Source organism: Protomyctophum bolini (assembly GCF_963924005.1).
Source record: "Protomyctophum bolini genome assembly, chromosome: 5".
In the NCBI taxonomy this organism is placed as follows: Eukaryota; Metazoa; Chordata; class Actinopteri; order Myctophiformes; family Myctophidae; genus Protomyctophum; species Protomyctophum bolini.
Genome location: NC_137866.1, coordinates 18378800 through 18400319, shown reverse-complemented (window position 1 = coordinate 18400319; position 21520 = coordinate 18378800). Strand labels below are relative to the sequence as shown.

General features: G+C 43.3%; 1 protein-coding gene across 1 annotated transcript in view; it reads right to left on the bottom strand.

Annotated features, from left to right (window-relative positions):
• Positions 1-21520, bottom strand: part of mtcl2 (microtubule crosslinking factor 2) — a 272313-nt gene that overhangs the window by 82802 nt on the left and 167991 nt on the right. Inside the window, exons 2-4 of the mRNA XM_080764535.1 lie at positions 11975-13327; positions 4770-4871; positions 3781-3903 (exon numbers count right to left, since the gene is read on the bottom strand). Coding sequence (XP_080620661.1) covers positions 3781-3903; positions 4770-4871; positions 11975-12937 — 1188 coding nt within the window. The 5' untranslated portion in view covers positions 12938-13327. The remainder of the gene's footprint in view (positions 1-3780; positions 3904-4769; positions 4872-11974; positions 13328-21520) is intronic.

Genomic DNA, 21520 nt, shown 5'->3' with positions numbered 1-21520 from the left:
CATTTCTTGATAACGATGTCTTTGTTTTTTTTTAAGCGTGAACCTTGTACAAATATAATTTCTCCTCTGTGGAAGGAATTATTTAGTAGCCTGCTGTTCGTAAGTGCTTCTGCCTGACCTCGGCTCACGGAATGAATAACCAAGATAAGAAGAGTTGTTGTGAATGCCGCCGGGTCAGAGCTTTGGGTCGTAAGTACTAAACTGGTTGCACTGCCTAAATATAGTTCCTGACCTCTGAAGGAAGTGACGTCATCAATGAAGAATGCCTGTCCAGTTGGGGCCGCTATACTGTAAACCTTTGTTTGTGAAACTATGGTACGTTTCCCCCTGGGTTACAGATAAGACTGCTTTAAAGTCTTCCATCTTGTCTCATAATATGCCAGAAGAACATATCTGGAACCATGTCTTTCCAACACTCTCTTCTCATGGAATAAACCCAAATATTATTATAACAAGACATTTTCACTTTGGTTATTGATGTAAATAATTAATTGACTGTCAGATAGATATGGACCAGGACATTTTAAACACATCTAACACGACACAAACAGCAGTGTAAACAATTAAAAACGTCACTATCTTTAGAATTACTCTCTCTGGAGCCATTATTATATTACATGGCTGCTATTGGTTATTTTTGTGGTAACATAATATTTGGTACACTGCCACTGTACAATAACGACATCCATTGCTTCTAAAAAAAAAAGTTGATTTTCATCCACGTCATCCCTGAATTACATTGATACTAACGCCTTACGTTCATGTCATATTACGGTACGTGAATATGTAAATCTTTCCCCGTTAAGTATTCTGCGGCACCCCCTGGACCCTATTTGAGAAACCTTGCATTAGACGGATCAACATTACAGGCATTATGACCAGTCATCACACACTCTGACTGGGACTTTCCAGAACCACTAAATCAGAGTGGAGTGACACACAGATAGAAGTGTGTGTGTGCGTGTGCGCGCTCGTGCGAGTTAGGCCGAACACACTAGAATAAACACAGGACTGATTATAAACACAGACATGCACAGGCAAGAAAACAAAGATTAAGTTACAAATTAAGTTACACACACACACACACACACACACACACAGACAGTGTGTGTGTATGTGTGTGTGTGTGTGTGTGTGTGTGTGTGTGTGTGTGTGTGTGTGTGTGTGCGTTCGTGCGTGCATGTGTGTGCAAAGACACAGGAGTATTTTATGTACAGTGATTGGTATAAGTGAGGCTTAAACTGCATTCATGTGTGTAATGGAGTGTGTGAACTTCTGTGAAGTCATGTATCAGTATAAATACATAATAAGTGGTTGTACAGTGTATGTATGTACAATGGCTGGTAAAGTCAGGTTTACTATGCAGTATGCACTGTGGTTGTGAATGCTGCACACACACACACACACACACACACACACACACACACACACACACACACACACACACACACACACACACACACACACACACACACACACACACACACACACACACACACACACACACACACACACACACACACACACACACACACACACACACACACACACACACACACAGTCGGTTGGTTTAAATGTCCCCCTTCACACTGCAGTGGAATCCCATAACACTGGCCCAATGCAAAGTAACACCAGTTGGCTCGAGGGCACACGCTGGTGCACACCGCACACAGACGCTCACGCATGCATGCATGCAGGCACGCACGCACGCACGCAGACAGACACACAAACAGACACACACGTACACGCACGCACACACAAACACACACAATGTGCCATGGTGTAATTTGACCTGGCAGTTTGTCTCTGCCCCCAGTAGTAGGAGAAACAATCTCCCATGTTGAGAGAGAGAGAGAGAGAGAGACAGACAGACAGACAGACAGACAGACAGACAGACAGACAGACAGACAGACAGACAGACAGACAGACAGACAGACAGACAGACAGACAGACAGACAGAGGAGAGATTCTTCCTGTGGTTTCCTGGTTTACTGAGTCTCATCACTACTGCAGCCTACTACTACTGCCTATCTCCTTTGATTGATCCGTGTGTGTGTGTGTGTGTGTGTGTGTGTGTGTGTGTGGGGGGGGGGGGGGGTAATCTTTTTTACAATACACCAACACTCATTCTGTCTTTGTCCATCTCTCTCTTGGATGATTACTGCCATTCCCCCTTTTTTAATCTCTCTTCTAGTTCCTCTCTCTCACACACACACTCCCTATATCTCCCTGTCTCCCACTTCTTATCCCACTGCTGTCATGAACAATGATTCTCTCTTTCCTTTTCATTCTGTCTCCCATCGATCAAATTTCTATAACTGCATGTCTGTCTCCTTTTCATTTCTAATCCATTGCTCCCTCACTTCCACTCTGTGCCTTTCTATGATTGGTCAGTGAAGATTCAAATGTTCAAACAGCAGCCAATCCCTGTTCTTCCTAGAGATCTCTCTCTCTCTCTCTCTCTCTCTCTCTCTCACGCGAGAAAGACACACAATCACATCCTTCATTCAGTTACTCATTCGTTCTATCTTCCTTTCTTTCATTCCCTGTGTTTCATTAATTTGCATTTCTTTCCATTCCTTTATTCCCGTTTTCTGTCACTCTCTCTTTCCGTTTTCCATGTTAATTTTCCTGTTCTCTCGTCACTCTTTCCAGTCTGTGCTCCCTCGCTGCTGTCCCATGCAAACAGCTGGCGATAAAGTGAGAGATGGCAACAGCAGAATATGACATCACTTCTATCCCATCAGCCCGCCGTCTGTTCCTCTCTCTCCCTCCCTCGTTATTGCTCTCTAGAGCCAGACCCACATATCGGTTTGGCTGACATATCGGACAATATTTATGTGTTTCTTTTATACTGCACATGTGTTCGGAATTACAGATTTTAATCAAAGTTAATAAAAATCGTACACTTTTTGACAATATTGGTCAAAACAAAACATTGGTAATTGGTGGTTCTGGATTGGACCCAAAAGTGGGCTAGTGTTCGGCCTCTATTGGTCTCTCCCCCTCTCCAGTCTTTTCTCTTTATCCGTCTCTTTCACTCTTGCCCTCTCGCTATCTAGACTGTATCCTTCTTTTCCTCTTCCCATTATCTCTTCTCCCCAATAGCTATCTTTCCCTCTCTCTCTCTCTTCCACTTTACCTCCGATGCCTCCCCTCCCCTCCCCTCCCCTCTCTCCCTCTGGTCAGACAGTAGATAAAGACCACATTGTGTCGTGTGTCACATGGAAGCAGTCGGGGGAATGCTGTGAATTTACCAATGTGTAACTATGGCCCAAGGTCACCATGACAAATAACACAAGGATCCCCCTTTAACGTGTAGACTGTAGAGAGATTGTGTGTGTGTGTGTGTGTGTGTGTGTGTGATGTGTGTGTGTGTGTGTCAGAGCAATTTTGCAGTCACACATACAGTCCACACAGACATGATCGAGACCTTCCGCTCTTTCAACAGTGTGTGACCAATCAGTGTCCTTTTTAAATGGATGAATTCCCTTTAACCGCTGGCTCATGACTACATGTCTATAACAACCTCTACACAATCAGTCTGGAAAACGTATGAACACACCCACACACACACACACACACACACACACCACACCACACACACACACATATAAGTCATCTATTCTGGTATGGACATGTGGACCACTGTAAAAGCCAACATCACATGCACACTGGGCTCAGACCAGAGACAACAATAACATGCTAGACTAACTCTGTAATGTGAAGGATGATCTGCACCACACAGACACACACACACACACACACACACACACTGACCTTGACGTCTTGTTCCAGTGTTCTGATCAGTTCCCCGTCCACCTGTCCCGTCTGAGCCACACGTAGAGAGCGCCGCTCCGCCTTCCTCAGGCGGTACTGCAGTATACGACAAGTCTTGTTGGCCTGCAGGGAAACACAAGGATTACGTGAATTTGTGTTCTATGTTAACGAGGGTCCACTATCAGTCCTAAAGAAAGGTTACGAATGTGCATGTCATCATCACGGTCGGATAGGAATTATAGCACTCACGCAGGAAACCAGGTTCAAATCTGGAGGTAGAAGAGGAAAGTTACATAGTGCTAAATTAGTTTTCTTTGAGTTATAATTTCTGAGGAGTGCAGCTGGCATTGATATGGCTGGCCAAGGAAAAGTGGAACAGCTGCTTCAGATCTGCTTAATATGGAGCTGGTGGGGGGGGGAAATTGGAGTGCACCATGTTTCTTCTGCATTATGGGGAGGGGCAGGGGTTTATTCCTTTGACTTGGATATTAGGTTTCCGAAGAAATGGGTTTTCTGATATTTCACTTGGTTTGCAATTTCATTAGGTATTTTTTTTTTTTATTGGTTTATGTTATGTGTAGTCTTTTTAAATGCTATGTACGACTCCTAACCTAGTCTATGGCCCTTTGTGTGACTGATCACCACCCATGTCTCATTTTGGTTATGTCAGTTAATCTATTTAGGGTCCAGAATAGATCTACAACTTCAACACGTTGCGACGCATTGAAGTTGTAGATCTGCTCATTTTGCTTTCTTCCTTTTTAATGTTTGAACACGTTCACCTATAATGGACATGCTACAAAGTACAAACACTAAGGACACCGGGCTGAAAGTCTGTCTCATCTGTGGTTATTATAAACATTTAACCAATGAAAAGTATTAACAAGAGATTGTGATTGTGAACACAGCAGGCTCTGTTTTCCATTTCCTGAACAGTAACGATATTGGACACTACAAGGCCTCCACCCGCCAGCGATGATGATAATGACCTGTTCCAGCTGCTGACGTAGTTCCTGGAGCTGGTAGACATCCTCTTCCATGTACATGTCTCTCATCTCCAGCATCTCTGACCTCTGCTCCTCCATCTCATCCTGCACGGCACACCAAGGGAAGGGAAAAAGGTTTGAGTTATAATGGCATTTTAAAATGGTGACATTAGAGAGGCATGTCCATATATGGGCCAACAGAGAATTGTTTATTATGTCATCACTCCTCATTATATGCATCATCTACATTCTCCCCTCTCCCCAGACCGCACTTTGAGAACCACTACCCAGGTTATGGTTCAACTCCAGTATGTGCCACTTGTTGCTGCTATGACACCTGTGTTTCCCTCCAGGGATCAGTAAGTCCTTGTCATATCTTATGGGATGTCTTGAAGAAACTGTATGATCACTGTGAGAAAGACGCCGGGGACCCTCAGGGGACCTTGATGGGGATTCCAAGGGGCCCCCAGCTAAATGATGGATAATTACGAACCAAATGGACACTTACGGGTCTGTAACTAAGATTTTACAACTGAAACAAAATGGCCCGAGAATCGCATATTAGACCACGTACAATGTCAAATGTATACACACACTTGACCTGCACTTTCACACTTTCATCAGAAATGTATCTAACAATGTACTTATGTAACCTCCATGTCATCAGCAGCACCCAATCAATCACCATGACTGTACATCATATACATCTAATCATCTCCATAATGCCATGTTCATTATTAGCGCCTCATTATGCTTTTGCTGTGAATCAACCTGCATCAGTTACTTAACATTTATAACGCTTACAGCTTCTCACCTACAGCCTCATTATTGACTTCAAGCCTTATCCATGGTTTTGATCATTAGTATTATCATGATCATCATTATTGTGATTACGTCCTCCTTAGAGTGATGTACTGTACAATATAGGCTTACATAACATCAGGTCAGTTAACATAACCTCATTAATAGAGATCTATATCTCTCTTTCGTAACGGACATGAAGACATGAACACGGTGGTCATCTAAATGTTTCAATGCTGGAATTATTCAAGTATTCACTCAGGATTTGATGTCCAGGCGATTGTACATTTTCAACAAAAACATTACAAAAAACCTGAATGGTGCTTCTTGCTTGTTGTATTGAATACTTTAGTTAAATTAAGATTATTATTAGAATTGTTCTTATCTTGCTGCCTCACCAACTATTCCTCTAACCATTATGGACAGTAAAAACATTTGGCCTAAATTGGCAATGATTGCCTGTTCCAAAAGGCAAAAGCAACGTCTTGCTCTGCCCCTCAGGACTGGCAGAAAATGGAATTACTTTTGTCTACTGCAATGAGCTGAATCATACATCACTAACAAGCAGGCTTATTACGCATATTAGATTATATTCCTCTATCGCCTGTGTACCACATGCGATAAACTCTAATAACACCTTTTTCAATTACTAGTGTCTGTACTCAGTGAGATTAATCATGTCCATAATTGGAATAGTCTCCTGTTCCTCTTTTTTTTCCTTTTTTTTCTTAGCCCCGAGTTTTAACAATCTGCATTTTAATATGTTTAATAAGTCATGAGTAGAATTCTTCATACGTAATTCAAACTTCACCAAATAATGTATGTGTCGCTAATTGTGTTTTTACAGTGTATACTGACATAAAATAATGCGATGAAGATAGATTTCATGATCATTTTCTTAATAGCCATTACTGGCCCTCGAGACTTTTAGGTCTTTTACTGGTGTTCCTTTTTTGGGCAGGCAAAGATTCTACGATCTACAAGCTCACAAACAATGCTTCACGACGTGCGACAAGCTGTGACCTCAAATGTGTAGAGCTTTTAAGTGGTTAACTTCCAAAATGAAGGGAAGTGTCTCCTACAGGAGGTTACTACTGGGTCACATAGCCTGAGGCCATGCTGTTATAAGGCCCCGTCGCTGTGTGTGCTGCATTAAACTATAGTACTACTGACATCCACTCAGTAGAGATGCGTACACTATATCAGACATATTATATCTTCTCTGTCGGGTGGAAACCTCATATGTCCAAAATGGTTACTATTCAGGATTCAAGTTAAAAAAAAACAGCTAAAGTAGCAGATGGACAAGCTCAAGAAGCTGTATTTGGAGCTTGTAGATCTGCTACTTTTGATGCTTTTGTGTGACACTGTAGTATGATCAAGTACGGCATTCATTTGCGAAAAGACATATATGGAGGTAAGAGGTTTCTGCAACGATATGAATGCTCTGTCCATCGTCTGCCGTCTGTAAAATTGTAGAAGGCCACCTTCAAACCTAAATGTATTTGACATGCACAAAACATGCACACAGCAAACTCCTCAGTCCTCATTCAGCATCAATTGAGCAAAGATTGTCCTTTACGAGTCCAGTATAATGCTCAGCCAGAGTGGTACTAAATCCGAATGATCCAATTATAGTATTTCACTGTGTGGGGCTTTTTGGCATGCACTGAATCTAAAATAAATATTGCATGCTTTGTCAACATACACAGAATAGAATTATTCACGGTACTGAACGGAGGTGAACTAGAACCCTTTGGCAAAGATCTAATAATGATGTATAACAACATAATGATGCCACAGTTACAATAACCAGTAGAAGGTAACCAAACATTACACCAGGGAGTTTGGAAAATACTCTCCCCATAAATTATGTTTGTTGTGCTACTACTGTGTGTGTGTGTGTGTGTGTGTGTGTGTGTGTGTGTGTGTGTGTGTGTGTGTGTGTGTGTGTGTGTGTGTGTGTGTGTGTGTGCGCACGCGTGTGCGTGTGAACTGAATGTTCTCTCTTGTCTCTGCACCTCAATTTCATGCTATTGCAAATTAGGTTAAATCCCCAAATCCCTTATCTACACCCCCATGCACCCCCCCCCCCTCCTCCACAGACGAAGCCTTTGTAGCAATAAGCCCCAATCAACAATTTATAAGGACAGAGCCTGGTGTGTAGTGAACAATGCACTATTAGCTGCACCAATTTGACAATGCACCATGAGAGAATGTGACATGGGAGCAAGCATGCACATATTATATAATAATAATAATAATATTAACTTTACTTTACTTTACCCTTTTTCCTACACAGTATATAATTGCTCTTCAACTAAATCGCTGATTGACCGCCCGGTTAAAATACAGCGGTCAGAATTGACCAGACTGGAACATTGAGGAATGTGGGTAATTTGCCCATTAGCAGTCGAAGAGGAAAACTATGTTCCCCAAGGCTAATTATTTAATTCATGGGATTCTTTCTTTCTCATCTGTACTTCCTTATGATACACTGTCATGCACTGCTGAACACTCATTAGACAATCGACTAACAGCAATCAAATGCACACGTTTTGAATGTAATGAGTTTACCTGCAGAGTTCTATGGGTTATGTACTATCCTGATTCCTGGTATGTCTCTTACTCTCTTTGCACTATGTATGAAATGAAATCCTCTGCGTCATATGAACTACTATTATTACTACAGCTACCACTACTATGGCAGTAGCTGTAGTAGCAGTAGCAGTAGTACGGTTGTAAACTATTGGCATAATTTACTACGGTGGAGAATATGGGTCAACGTCTGTGTGCATGCATGCCCATGTGTGTATGTGTGCAGGCGTGCATGCGTGATAAGAGAGAGACAGAGGCAGCGAAACCAAGAGTGAGTGGGGAAACGGAACAAGAGGTAGAGTGGGAAATAAAGAGAGTGTTTGAGTGAGAGACAGCACATCCACTATAGTATAAACACTGTTAGTGTGAGGGAGTGAGATTCTCCTCTACGTTATAAACAATTGATGGTGTGAGTGTGAGTGTGAGTGTGAGTGTGAGTGTGTGTGTGTGTGCAGCAATGGGTGTGGAAGATACAGTGAGCGAGTTAAAACAGACTGCAGCAAGCAGTCTGCACCAAGCTGGTGCTACTGCTACTGCTACATACCTGCATTATAGGCTAGACAGAAAGGATGAGAGGAGAGGAGAGATCGAGCGAATCAGAGCGGGAGAGAGAGATGGCCCACTGACCTGCTTTTTGCAGCTAACAACATATGAAAGCGGGAAGGGTGGTTTCTGTTATGTGGTGTGATAAACCACGCATTCTGGTGAATGAACTTGGTGGGTAGATAGATGGTTAGTTAGAGGGATATTTTTAGAAAGCAGAACCTACACAGCTTGTTCAAAATCAAAGGTGTTCAAAATGTTTTGTTACTTGGCCTGCGGTCACAGAGACGTATGAACAATGCAGTACATCTGAGGTCAGAACAATATGCTCACATACTGGCAGGAACAGTACAAAGACCGCAGGCTCTCACATCCAGTATGTTCATCTGGAAATAAAAATAGTGGACTTAAAAATATAATCAGGCCAGGTGAATTAAATAGCCCTATGGGTAATATTATGTTGCCAAAGCAAGTACTTGCAATGTACATCAGTGTAGATTGCACTGTACTATAAGTTTATATGAGGCCAAATGTTGCTATTAGATTAGACTGTAAATGCCACAGTCCCAGCCAGCACGATTTCAATTACAATCACTATTAGAAGACAATGACCTGATGGTATCTGTGTGTGCATGCGTGAGTGAATACTACAGTAACAATAGACAGTAATGTGTGTGTGTGTGTGTGTGTGTGTGTGTGTGTGTGTGTGTGTGTGTGTGTGTGTGTGTGTGTGTGTGTGTGTGTGTGCGTGCATGTGTCCAGACTCCACATCTATCTCTGTGTATAGGCTTGTACTTACACTTACGGGCGGTGCTCTAGTCTCAGGTTAGGGTTTTCCTGTCTTACCACATGCTTAGTTTATAGTATACTCTTTTGTACAACGGTGTCACTTGCAGAAAATAGCAAATCTACAAGAATGTGTGTTGTGACTGTCGTACAACAGAGTATAACTAAAAACCAGGCATTACTCTGTACCAGCTTAGTGCACAGACCTGATATGTGATAAATCTGTTAATTCTAGAGGCTCCCTGCTGAGTGCAAGCCGCTGTAGACGCGTGTTTGCTATAATATTGACTGACAGCTGCATGCAATTAGTTGAGCTGTCGTTTGCGTGTTGCTAACACTAATCCTATGGGGTAGAAGCTGGGAAGGTACAGCAGAGCAGATTGGTTGCCGTTGCAAATAGCTAAAACATCACATAAGACAGACGGACGGACAGAGAGTGAGGGCCGGCTGAGGCTCCGACACTACTGCAGTGGTTAGCTGTTGATCCTTTAGCCAGGTGTTCCTAACAGCTGTAACAACACAACAGAAAGTAGCACAATATCTTCATGTCATGGCCTCCCATGAGGTTTTGGGTGGTCTCAAACCAGTAGCAGTAGCACCAACCAACACACATACACACGCATGTGTACGAGCAAGTACGTGTGTTTGTGTGTGCGCACAGTGCACACACACACACACACACACACACACACACACACACACACACACACACACACACACACACACACACACACACACACACACACACACACACACACACACACACACACACACACACACACATCTAATCAAAAGGTATTATCATGTGGATATTGCCCTCCACTAAACAAATATGCCAGGGTTATGTACAATCAATTGACTCAAGTCCTGTGTGTGGGGAGGAATCACTTGTGCAAATAAGGCTTTTAACCAGATTGCGCCCAAGTACAGCCAAGACAATACATCAACATCTTAACTAACATTCAAAATCCAGAGTGATTTATGAACGATTGAACAATACCTTGCTCAAGTGACAGAACATGAGGTTGTTTTGGGAGCTGGAAATTCAAGCTTCCCAGTCAATGCATTTCTCGCTCCTAACAAAGGCTGTAAACGGGTGACCGATTGGGACGGATTTGACCGGACGTTGGATGTCTCTGGGGCACCTGTGAGGCTGCTATGGGCCATTTCGACTGGGATATGAGTTATGATTCAGTCCCTATTGAGGCATAACTGGAATGGCGCTGAGTCGGCTGAAAAGGACTTTGTAAGTTAACGTTCTGCACATGCAGCGACTTGCTCGCCTGACTGCTCGCTGTGCGGTGCCTCTTGTGGCTCAAGTCCGCAGGAGTGCGGAAGTGACCAGGACAGCGACAGTCCACGTCAAATGATTGCCGGTTGGTCACATTTGTCCCAATAAGTAACTATAGGCCATTTTGGGTGTGAAAGTGTTTAGTCCCAGTTATGCCAACCTATTTAAACACTAGACCACCAAATCAGCCCAGTGTTTATGTCATATGGAGCAGGTTCTGTGGAAAAGGAGATACTGGAACGATTATACTGACACCCATTTACACAGCACACACTTATGCATGCACATGCAGTCACACACATCACATCTATGAATGCAGATGCATGTGAGTGGCACCACATTGATTACCAGTGATGTTGCAATGGTGGTGTTAAGTGTGATTGTGAGTGTGTGACTGTGTGCATGTGTAATCTTTGTGTGTGTGTGAAAGAGGAAGAGAGGGTGTGTGTGTGTGTGTGTGTGTGTGTGTGTGTGTGTGTGTGTGTGTGTGTGTGTGTGTGTGTGCAACTGTGTAATCCTAATCAATCACTGTGGGGAGTATAGTCTAGTGGTTGGGACATGCTAATGTTATTGATAATTTTGCCTTATAAATCACTCACCCAGAACACATGGATCTGTTTGCCTGCTGGTAGACCAATACAAGGATCTGCATCTGCAAACTTGTTGGTGTGTTGTTGGTGTGTGTTTGTGTGTGTGTGTGTGTGTGTGTGTGTGTGTGTGTGTGTGTGTGTGTGTGTGTGTGTGTGTGTGTGTCACGCCCTGATAATAGCATGTTTCTTGGAGTCACTACTAGTGGTAAGTATATTACACATATAATTAGGAAATGAACTCACTGGAAACGGATAGTAAACTGAAACTCCACCATGTTTTGGCTACTTCACTTCCCAAAGCTCAAATAGGCCTATTACTATTATGTTCACAAGTTCACAACATAATTATTGTTTTTGCTTAATTCCAGGTGGGCTGCTGCAAAAACAGTATTCACACAATACACAATATGCATGACATGTCTTAATTGGCTAATTAGCAGTGCTTCGCTGAACGCGGAGTTATTTTCGCAGTAAGCCTGGGACCGAGGCTAGGTTGAGTTATGCATTCATCCCTATTTGTGTACACATGCCATGCACAGTTTTCACACATAGCAGATAACGTAGCTCCGTTTGGAACGGAGTAGGCTCACGTTACTTACTTTTAGGTAATCGTTTTCAGATCTCAATTCCTCGATTTCCCTGCTAAACTCCTCGTGCATCCCATCCATAAACTCCTCTGTCGTGAGGTCGGAGAAAGCCAGTGATGTACTGGCAGGGACCCTGCTGTCAAACGAGGTGATAGAAGACCGTTCGTCGCCGGGAGAGACGCTGCCTTCCCCGGTGTCCGCTCCCAGGGACAGTCGGTTCTTCTCGTCTCTCTCCGGGGCGGAGGTCTTGGCAGCGGATAGCCGGCTTGATCTCTCCGCCGACACGCCATCCCTGGCCGGCTTCTCGCAGTCCAGCCCGCCGCACCGGCTGCTCCTCGACTCGGCATCGCTGCTGGCCGCGTCTGCGGAGAGCTTGTTTTCCTCCGAGGCGCAGTCAGACAGCTCGGAGCTGCTGTCGGTCGACGAGAGCTTCCCGGGAGCGCAACCGGAGTCTTTGGACAAGTCATCGGATGCAATACTGGCGTCCGAAACCTTTCTACGTCCGGTGTTCTTCGCCGCTTTCCCTCCCGAGCCCTTCAGGGACACAGTGGATGATTTGCCTGCTACTTTCCCACCTCCACCTTTCTCGTTCTTCGTGTCTTTCACGCCAACGCTGGCCGAAGTGCTGCGCCTGGAAGCGCGGCTACCCAGGTGGATGGCTCCCGGTTTGACGCTGAGGGTCGGGGTCCCAATCCCTCCCCGGATCTTGGTCAGCGACCACCCGGGTACATCCTTCGGTCTAGCTGGGGACGGTGCCCGGTTGATCTTCTTCTTCTTCTCGCCCGCAGGCTTGGCGGGGAATACCGGCGAGGGCTCGTTCGGTTGTTGTTGTTCGGGCATCGTCTGCCGGCTGTCCGAGCTCTCGGTCCCGCCTCCGCTTTCCATTTTCTGCCGTTGGTGAGGCACCCTCCGTTCCTTGGGCGAGGCGAAGAGGTGAGTCGGCGAATTATGGACATCAACCTTTGTTTTTGTCATTCATTCCGCTTTAACGACCACGAGGAAAACAGAAATGAAGCCTCCCTGCTTGTAAGGAAGCGAGGTAGAAGTTGTTTCGATAAACAACTGCAAAGCAGCTGAGAAAAGACTAGGGATCCTCCTCAGATATTCCACAATGAGCCGTATGCAACAGTGAAAGGAATGGGAATCCAGACTGCAAAGCCGCTGGATGCGGCTCGCTCTTCCACGTTGTGTTGTTGTTGTAATGTATGCCTTGTTTTTCGGAGGAAATAATTCCGCTTTGTGTTGATATAGGCTTCCTTCCTTCCCTGTCGCTTGGTCGCTCCACTTCTCCCTTTCTATGTAATGAACGACTCGCCGGTCAGAGTTGTGAGTGAGAAGAGAACAGAGAGGTAGTGTGCTCTCTCTCTCTCCCTCCTCCCTCCTTCCCTCATAGCAGCCCGCTATCTGAGCGGAGGGAGCGCATCCTTTCTTCTCTCTCCGCAGCTCTCTATCGCCATCATAGGCACAGACGCGTCACGCATGGAAAGCAACACAAGCAAGCTGGCCGCGAAATGAGGGATAGTGAATTCACTTGAACGGTATGGCGTGTGTAGGCTACAATAAAAATAAATACAACAGACATTCCACAGAAATTAATAAAATAATAGTAATTGGTAATGGTATATATATATAATTTAAAAAAAACATTCGGCAGAACTATAGGCTTTAAAACAAAGTTTTGCAAACCTTTCTTTGAAGTTCTATTTTCTGTTTTATTGCTTGTAGTGGAGGAGCAAATTGTTGCTGCATGCTGCAAAGTGCAAACACTTTCTGCATGTCTCAGGTGAAATATATCTCTTATCCAGGGATTCCAAGTCCAAACTGTGGTGCACCCCCTGGGGTGTGCAAGCTGCCTATATAGGGTTGTAAAAAATATTATCAACACATACATTTTTCTGAACAATGATGTTTAACCAAACAGTTCACATTTTCTTTTCAAACCGAGATGCGAGAAGCATCTTAGGTTGAGTCTGTTGAGACTTGAGACCATGTGCAATCATGCATTTAATTATAAACAGGCTAAAGCCTATAATCACCCATCAGCTGACCAAATATTAAAATCAAACATTATCTTGCAACAGTACAGTCGCCTATTTGTGAGAATGTGTTGCCATGACGACATAGCTGGACCGCCTTGAGACCATAAGAGAGAATGAATCAATAGCTTGATATTTGAACCTGCCATTTGGGCTTACGGTATGTAATTTTAGATGTACACATTCCCAAAGACACGGTTGGTCCAATGGGACTTGCTTTCATACAATACCAGAGTTAATCTAACTCTGTGAGTTAAATAAATAGGACAGTATACTGTCCTTAATTATAGAACATTATTTTTATACGAAGGAGCTGAAAAACAAGGTATTAATTGGCAGCCACCAGTCCTAATATTATGATAGGATGGGTAAATCTAGGGACACGACCGACACATGTGCAAATGTACTGTAGCACATACAATAATACAACAACAAGGATGTGTTGTCCTTGAGAATTTTAATAGTTGTACGAAACTAATTAAAAAGCAATTCATGCATATTTCTCTTACATCTAAACTGAAATAAATTGATGTACTACTCTTGGTCCTCATGTAATCTCCTGTATATAATGACTATTACACTTCACAATTGTCTCCCTTAACAGAGCTATTCCCATCATCACTAATTCAACTAGTTTCCTCTTAGAGGTCAGTGTATCACTTGACAGTTGACACCATGTGGTACAGAGGGAATCTGTGTGTGTGTGTGTGTGTGTGTGTGTGTGTGTGTGTGTGTGTGTGTGTGTGTGTGTGTGTGTGTGTGTGTGTGTGTGTGCGTGCGTGCGTGCGTGCGTGCGTGCGTGCGTGCGTGCGTGCGTGTGTGTGCGAGCGTGCGTTTGTGTCACGTGCATGTGGTGTGTTTGTGTGACTAACAAAGTGGTTGAGAGGCACATGGTCCATCTAATGTTACCATTCTCTCTTTCTCTCATATCCCCCTCTTTATTCAACTTTCATTTCATCCATCTTTTTTGGCCCCTTTCTATCCTCTCTCCACCCTCCATTCCTTTCTTTCTCTACCTCCCTCTCTCTAGTTGAAGCAGATGATCAGACAAATGGAGAAAATCATGAAGGTAATCTCGCCCCATATATATCTTTTAGAATACAACAAATAAAAGGGATTACCATGATCCCCTGAAGTCAAACTACGGAAAAAAAGGCAAAGTATATTTTTGATATCCTTAACAATGCATGAAATTTCTGCTTATGTGCATGTAGTGTTCCCTGTGTATCTCGAGATCGGTTGGATCATTGGTTGTTCCAAAAATATCTGCAGATCATGTCATCAACATGAGGTCATAAAACTGACATCAAAGACTGGCCTGGACTATGCTGGCATGGCTGACATGGAACTCCATCCATGGGGCGTAAAAAGGACACATTCAGAAAGATACCAAAATCTACCTAGTATACAGACAAAAGGATATAGACAGATGGTAAAATTGGTACTCTGTCTGGCCACCCAAGTACTATGAGTATAGGTTATTGCCCTAACTACTGGTATTGCATATAACCATAAATGATGCCTGTTCCCAATAGTCATAGTATGGTTAATCCAGAATGTGCATGGGCATGGCCTCAAATTGCATCTATGTGTCATTGTACAAGACACAGAAACCCCTCACTGCTGCTCCTGCTCAAGCAGGCCTTGCATGGCTGCTTGTGACACTGGTGTGTGCAAATGTATGAATATAATGCACATTGTAAAGTGCGTTTGGAGAAATGCACCATTTACCCTATTTTATGTTGAGATTAAAGTTCTAGTCTTAATTGTTCATGGCTCAGTTCATTAACTTGTCACCTTCCAATTAGAGTAATTAATGAATCCTTAAGGCTTGATTAACACTGAACAACCATTAACCTCCTAGATTGCCTTTTCTGGGCATGTCATAATAAGTGACCTTTCTGCAGAAGTAGTTGATCTACAAGCTCACAACAGCTCGTCATGATGCTACGATGCGTTGTGAGCTTGTAGAGAATAGCTATTTTTGTGAAGTGATGTAGAGGGAAAGAAGGAGTGGGCCTAGTATCGATCCCTGGGAGACACCAGTCAAAGAGAATAGTTTCCTTGACCTACTGGACTGGGAGTGTGCGTGCAAAGCTTACCACAGATTAGTCTAGTGGTGTTTGTTGTCCAAAACGGGACCCTCCAGCAGACTTTGAAAGCAAAAATCTGCCTCCTGGTGGTTTAACAGGCTGGTGTGAAAAAAATCACACCAACCACAGAGGTTCTTCTTTGGCCTCCAGAGAGTGTATGTGCAATTAGGTTTTTCACACCGGTCAGTCCAACCATGCCGGAGATTAGCTGCTCACAGAAATCTGCCTGTTATAGCGCCACCATGTGGCCGATTTGAAAAACTAGACCGGTAGAGCACCGAGTCAGTAACGATGGAAGTTGGAGATCCATGCCCCACCCGGCTATGCAATATCCTGTTGTACCCGTGTCAGAGTACCTGTTCCACCCACTGCGCAGGGACCCTGTCCAGAGCCCGGGCAGAGGCCGTTTTGGGGCGGTTCTGGACAACATTGGGTCCGACCAACTTGACACTGGCCACTGCACCCCCTGCGGTGGTGTGGAACGTGTGTGTCGAATTTGAAGACGGTGGGGTGAACGGTTCTCGAGTTACATGGATTACACACACACACACACAGACAGAGACTCGGTGCATTTATAGATAGATTTAGGATGGAACTTCCTTGACCTAGTGGGAATGTGCATGCCAGACGCAAATCTGCCAGTGCAAAACTAAAATTGCCTTCGGCATATCCACGCAGCGTGATGGCCAGCTAGGTCAGGTTCATGGTTTGAGGCATTTTGTTCAAACTGTAGAAGCCAATCGTAGCCAATCAGGATGGAATATGAAAAATCGGACAGATCAGTCTCGATCACATATCTGAGTAGTAGCTGGAGCACAGTTCCTTGCCAATTGGTCCAACGGTGCCTGAGGTGCCTGCTCACAGACGGACAGACTGACACACGGATGGATGGACAAGGGCAAAAACAGAGTCTCGGCCACATCTTTGGCCTGGCGGAAACAACATTTTTTATTTTAAACCAGGTAGGTAAATCCCCCTCTATAACAGATTAATACCCATTACCCATGTTTTATCCTTTAGTATTTGGAGGATAACCTCACACGCATAGTACAGTACACACTCACACACACAGGATTACATTATCACCATTGACCAGTGTTTATGTAACAACATTAGTATTCATGTTTCCTCTCAGGTCATTTGTCATATTATGCCGGGTCTTTGTCTGTATTTTGGCTTTTTGCCAGAAACAACCAATCATGCTGTCATCCTATAACAGAACCGATAATAACAGTTCTGTTATAGGCACAGATTGGTTGTTTCATAATATTGATGATTGATTGATGATCATGATATTATTATGATCAGCTCTGATGGGATTGTCATATTACAGAAACTCCAATAAAAAGAGTATAAAAAAGATACACAGATGCATAAACATTTATCATAATGTCTTGCCATAAATTAGCCAAACTGAATTACAATGGATAGTGCTCAATGGCAGATTGGATATTAATCATGCTTTCGATTGGCTCTTGAGTGGAAATACAAAATATATGTATTTGATTCACAGAACCAACCCAGTCTGTGGATATGTGTGTTAATCGTATGGTGACCATCTTGAATTTACCAGAACAGAGAACCATCATGAATGGTGCATCTATGCACTGCAGTGCAAAGCAGCTCATGACGGAATAAATTAAAAATGGCTGCTGCAGTCTGTAGTGTCAGAATGGCATTCTCTGAATCATTCATGAGCAGCCAATCCAGTGTGGATGGATGCTGAAGAGGGGTGGCAAAATGGCATTCTTTGAATAATTGAGCAAGAATCTGTGTGGCATACAAAGAGTATATAACCTCATGGTGGCCCCTAAGAGGCACGTTACTGAGTCACGACTAATTCGCACTCATACAAATTTACAAAACACTCATGTGCCTTAAGTTATAATGGTGGTAAATTCCCATTTCTCAGCCATTTTGGGCAAAGTTTATGCGACTTTATACTTTATACTCGCCAACAGAACTATTTGCATTATGCTATTTGATCAATGTTATGGTTTAGGCCCAGGTCCTGTATTGACCACGTGCCAGTATGTTAGGGTTACTTGTGTCTAAATGTGATATACCTGCATGTGCAAAATTGCTGTACTTGGCAAATTAAAGCTGGCTTTGTTTAAATAAATGTATTTCCTTGCATATCTATAGTCTACTTAAACTGACTTCTAGGTGACAGCACGATCTCCGATACGGTCCTCATTTCTAATGTTAACAGCTAATCAATAGAAGGATATATTGTACATTAAAGTTGAAAAAGAATGCCATTGTAGTCTTATATGCCAAAAAAAAAAAACAACCAGTCTTATATGCAGTAATCATGTAGCCTGGTGAAACCACTCCCCCTGCTGGACAACATTTGCATTCTGCCAGAATGGTGAGTCTGGTATCTCTCGGACAGAGACGACCAATTCTGGCCGGAGAGATATGCGGCTGTATGGGGCCGCCAGAGGCGGGATCAACGCGAGACTTATGACATATTGAACCTGTGCCACAGCGCGAATGTAAACGCAACCTAACAACTACAACTCAAAATTATTATGGAGATATCAGATTTTTGTCCCGCTTCCGGGTTCATCGTTTCTGCTTGAGAGAGCCCAGGTGCAGGCAGGAGGAGGGAACTTGTAAACTCAATACTGCCGCAATCTGGCAGAGTCAGGTGAGTAATCATGCAGATACTGGAAATAAAGGTAATGGGTCGCACACACCAAGACTGCATTTTTGTTTTTATTCTTGCATGATGGATCGAAGACAAACGTTTCAGCTATCCAGCCTTCATCAGTGTAAAGTAATCATGCAGATAAAACTCAAGTTTAGGACTTACAGGACTTAATTAAAAAGTATGGTCTTGAACTGCTCTACATAAAGTGTCGCAAGTCAACTTGTTAAGATTTGACACTTAAAATTGCATAAAATTGACCTGATTGACTTCCAGGTCAATCCTCTGTTGCACAATCTCAAACCTTTTCATACCCTTAAAACACTCTTCAGCTTTTCATACATAATCCATATATCATTTCTTGAGGGAGCTCTTCAACCTCGTGATGTCCTGGTCTCCTATTACTGCCCCATCAATGATAGACTCATACACCATAGTGACAGGCCTCCACTCGTATCATCACTCAGAGGAAGAATCAGAAGGACCACAGTGAAGGTCTATAATGTAGGATATATTCAGAGTCGGTTGGCTTCCTGGAGTTACTACCGTACATCAGTGTGTTATATAAGAGAAACTGCATGGAGCACCAGCGCATCACATCACAATGGCTGCCCGTCACTGACTACGGTGACAGTAATGGACAGTATTGTGATAAAGTAATCTCTCTCCTTCCATGTCTCCTTCCATGTCTCCTTCCACCCAACTCTCTCCTCTCCTCTCCTGCAACTATTATGGCCTCTGTCAGTGATGTACTGTCTGAAGAACACATCCTCTGTTCAATCTGTTTGGATGTTTTTAACAAGCCTGTATCTTTCCAATGTGGCCACAACTTCTGCGAGGTCTGCAATGCATCACTAAATACTGGTACAGCAATGTCAACTGTCACTGACCCACTGTGTGCGTGCATGTGCATGTGTGTGTGTGTGTGTGTGTGTGTGTGTGTGTGTGTGTGTGTGTGAATGAGTGAGTGTGAGAGAGAGAGAGAGAGGGAGAGAGAGTAAAGAGAGTAAAGAGTCTATTTTCCCTAATATAATGCACTTCATTCTGTCAGCCTGCCTAGAAAACACCACCCACTCCCCACTGCTCTTCCATGTTTTGTTTTGCAAGGTGGGTGATTCTGCAAATTAATTCCTGTCAGTCTGTTATAGTGTCGCGCAATCTGTCAACCTGTATGAAATGGTTGAAGTATATTATTTACACAAGGACTCTACTTTACTTGAGTATTTTTCTGTTTACATCTAATTCCACAGCAACATGTGGTAAACTATTTTCCAGGTGATGCAGCATCATAAATGTGGGCATGGCATGGCATAATGTAATACAGACTCCCCATGTTTATATTATATATGGGTAGATCCAATATACTGTAGTCTACAGTAGTGGGTAATAAATCAATAAATATGCCTGCAAAGGCAGCTTTTATTGTGCTCACGCATTGTAGAATTATACAATAAGCGTGTATAATGTGTTGGAACTATAGGACAGAGAGTGAGAGGGGGAGAGAGAGCGCATTGATCAGGGCAGCCAGTAGTACACATTCATATTAGGCCGTCGTATCATCACGTGACAAAATACACAAAGCAAAGATAGCACTGATAGGGAGTGCCATAAATCTCCAAATCGTGCGATTGTAATTACAGATAGGCACTAGCCCTTATTTATTTTTTTGTACAGTGTACACTGTACAGTATGTGGACCATGGTGACATTGATCAATTCTTGATAAAAAGCTTCTAATATATTATTTAGGCCCCAAAATCTATAAATCTCACTATTACTATTACTACACACTTTTGTCACTTGAGCACCTGCTCCTCTAAATGTCTGTGCACGCCACTGTAATTACCGTAGATTCACAAAAAGGCATATATCATAAACACAACATTCAATCATCCCCAACATGGAATCGCATGTTGAGGGTCTTAATAATAGAGCACATCTCCAAAAGCGCTCTTAAAACAAATGAACTCCTCACCCTATCTCTAAGGGAGATGCCAGCCACCCGCCGGAGAAAACTCATTTCGGCAGCTTGTATTCGCGACCTTATTCTTTCGGTCATACTTCATGACCATATAGGTGAGAGGAATGCATTTCATAATATTTCTAAAATTTCTAGCAAATTTGTTTTATTTTGATTACTATTTCTAGGTGGAAGATTTTGTCAAATGCACCATCTGTTTTGGTTTGGACAATCCACAGTGAGACTAAACTTTCTCATGGGGTGCCAGGCAGGCAGACAGCCAATCTGTCAGTAAACCGGCCAAATTCCATAACGCAGTCGCCTTGGGTGCAATTCTGGCGAATGAGTCTGAGCTGTCTCTATACCTGGTATTCCTAAATGTAAACTCAGTAAACGATGCTTAAACCAAACCTTATTCCTGAATCCTAACCTTAACCTTGGTAAAACGGTGTCAAAACCTAACCCTATTCCTAAACTTAAGCTCAGTAAAACTATCCTGACCTATCCTCAGTAAAACACTGAGCAGTCGGTGGAAAGAAATGAGGGCAAGGGTGTTTTGAGGCGAGCATTCCGTTTAACAACCAGCCAGTCAGTCAGTAGTGACTAGACCAACAACCAGCCAGTCAGTATAGTGACTAGAGTCTAGTCACTATACCAACCAGTCAGTCAGTAGTGACTAGACCAACCAGCCAGTCAGTCAGTAGTGACTAGACCAACCAGTCAGTCAGTTAGTAGTGACTAGACCAACCAGCCAGTCAGTCAGTAGTGACTAGACCAACCAGCCAGTCAGTCAGTAGTGACTAGACCAACCAGCCAG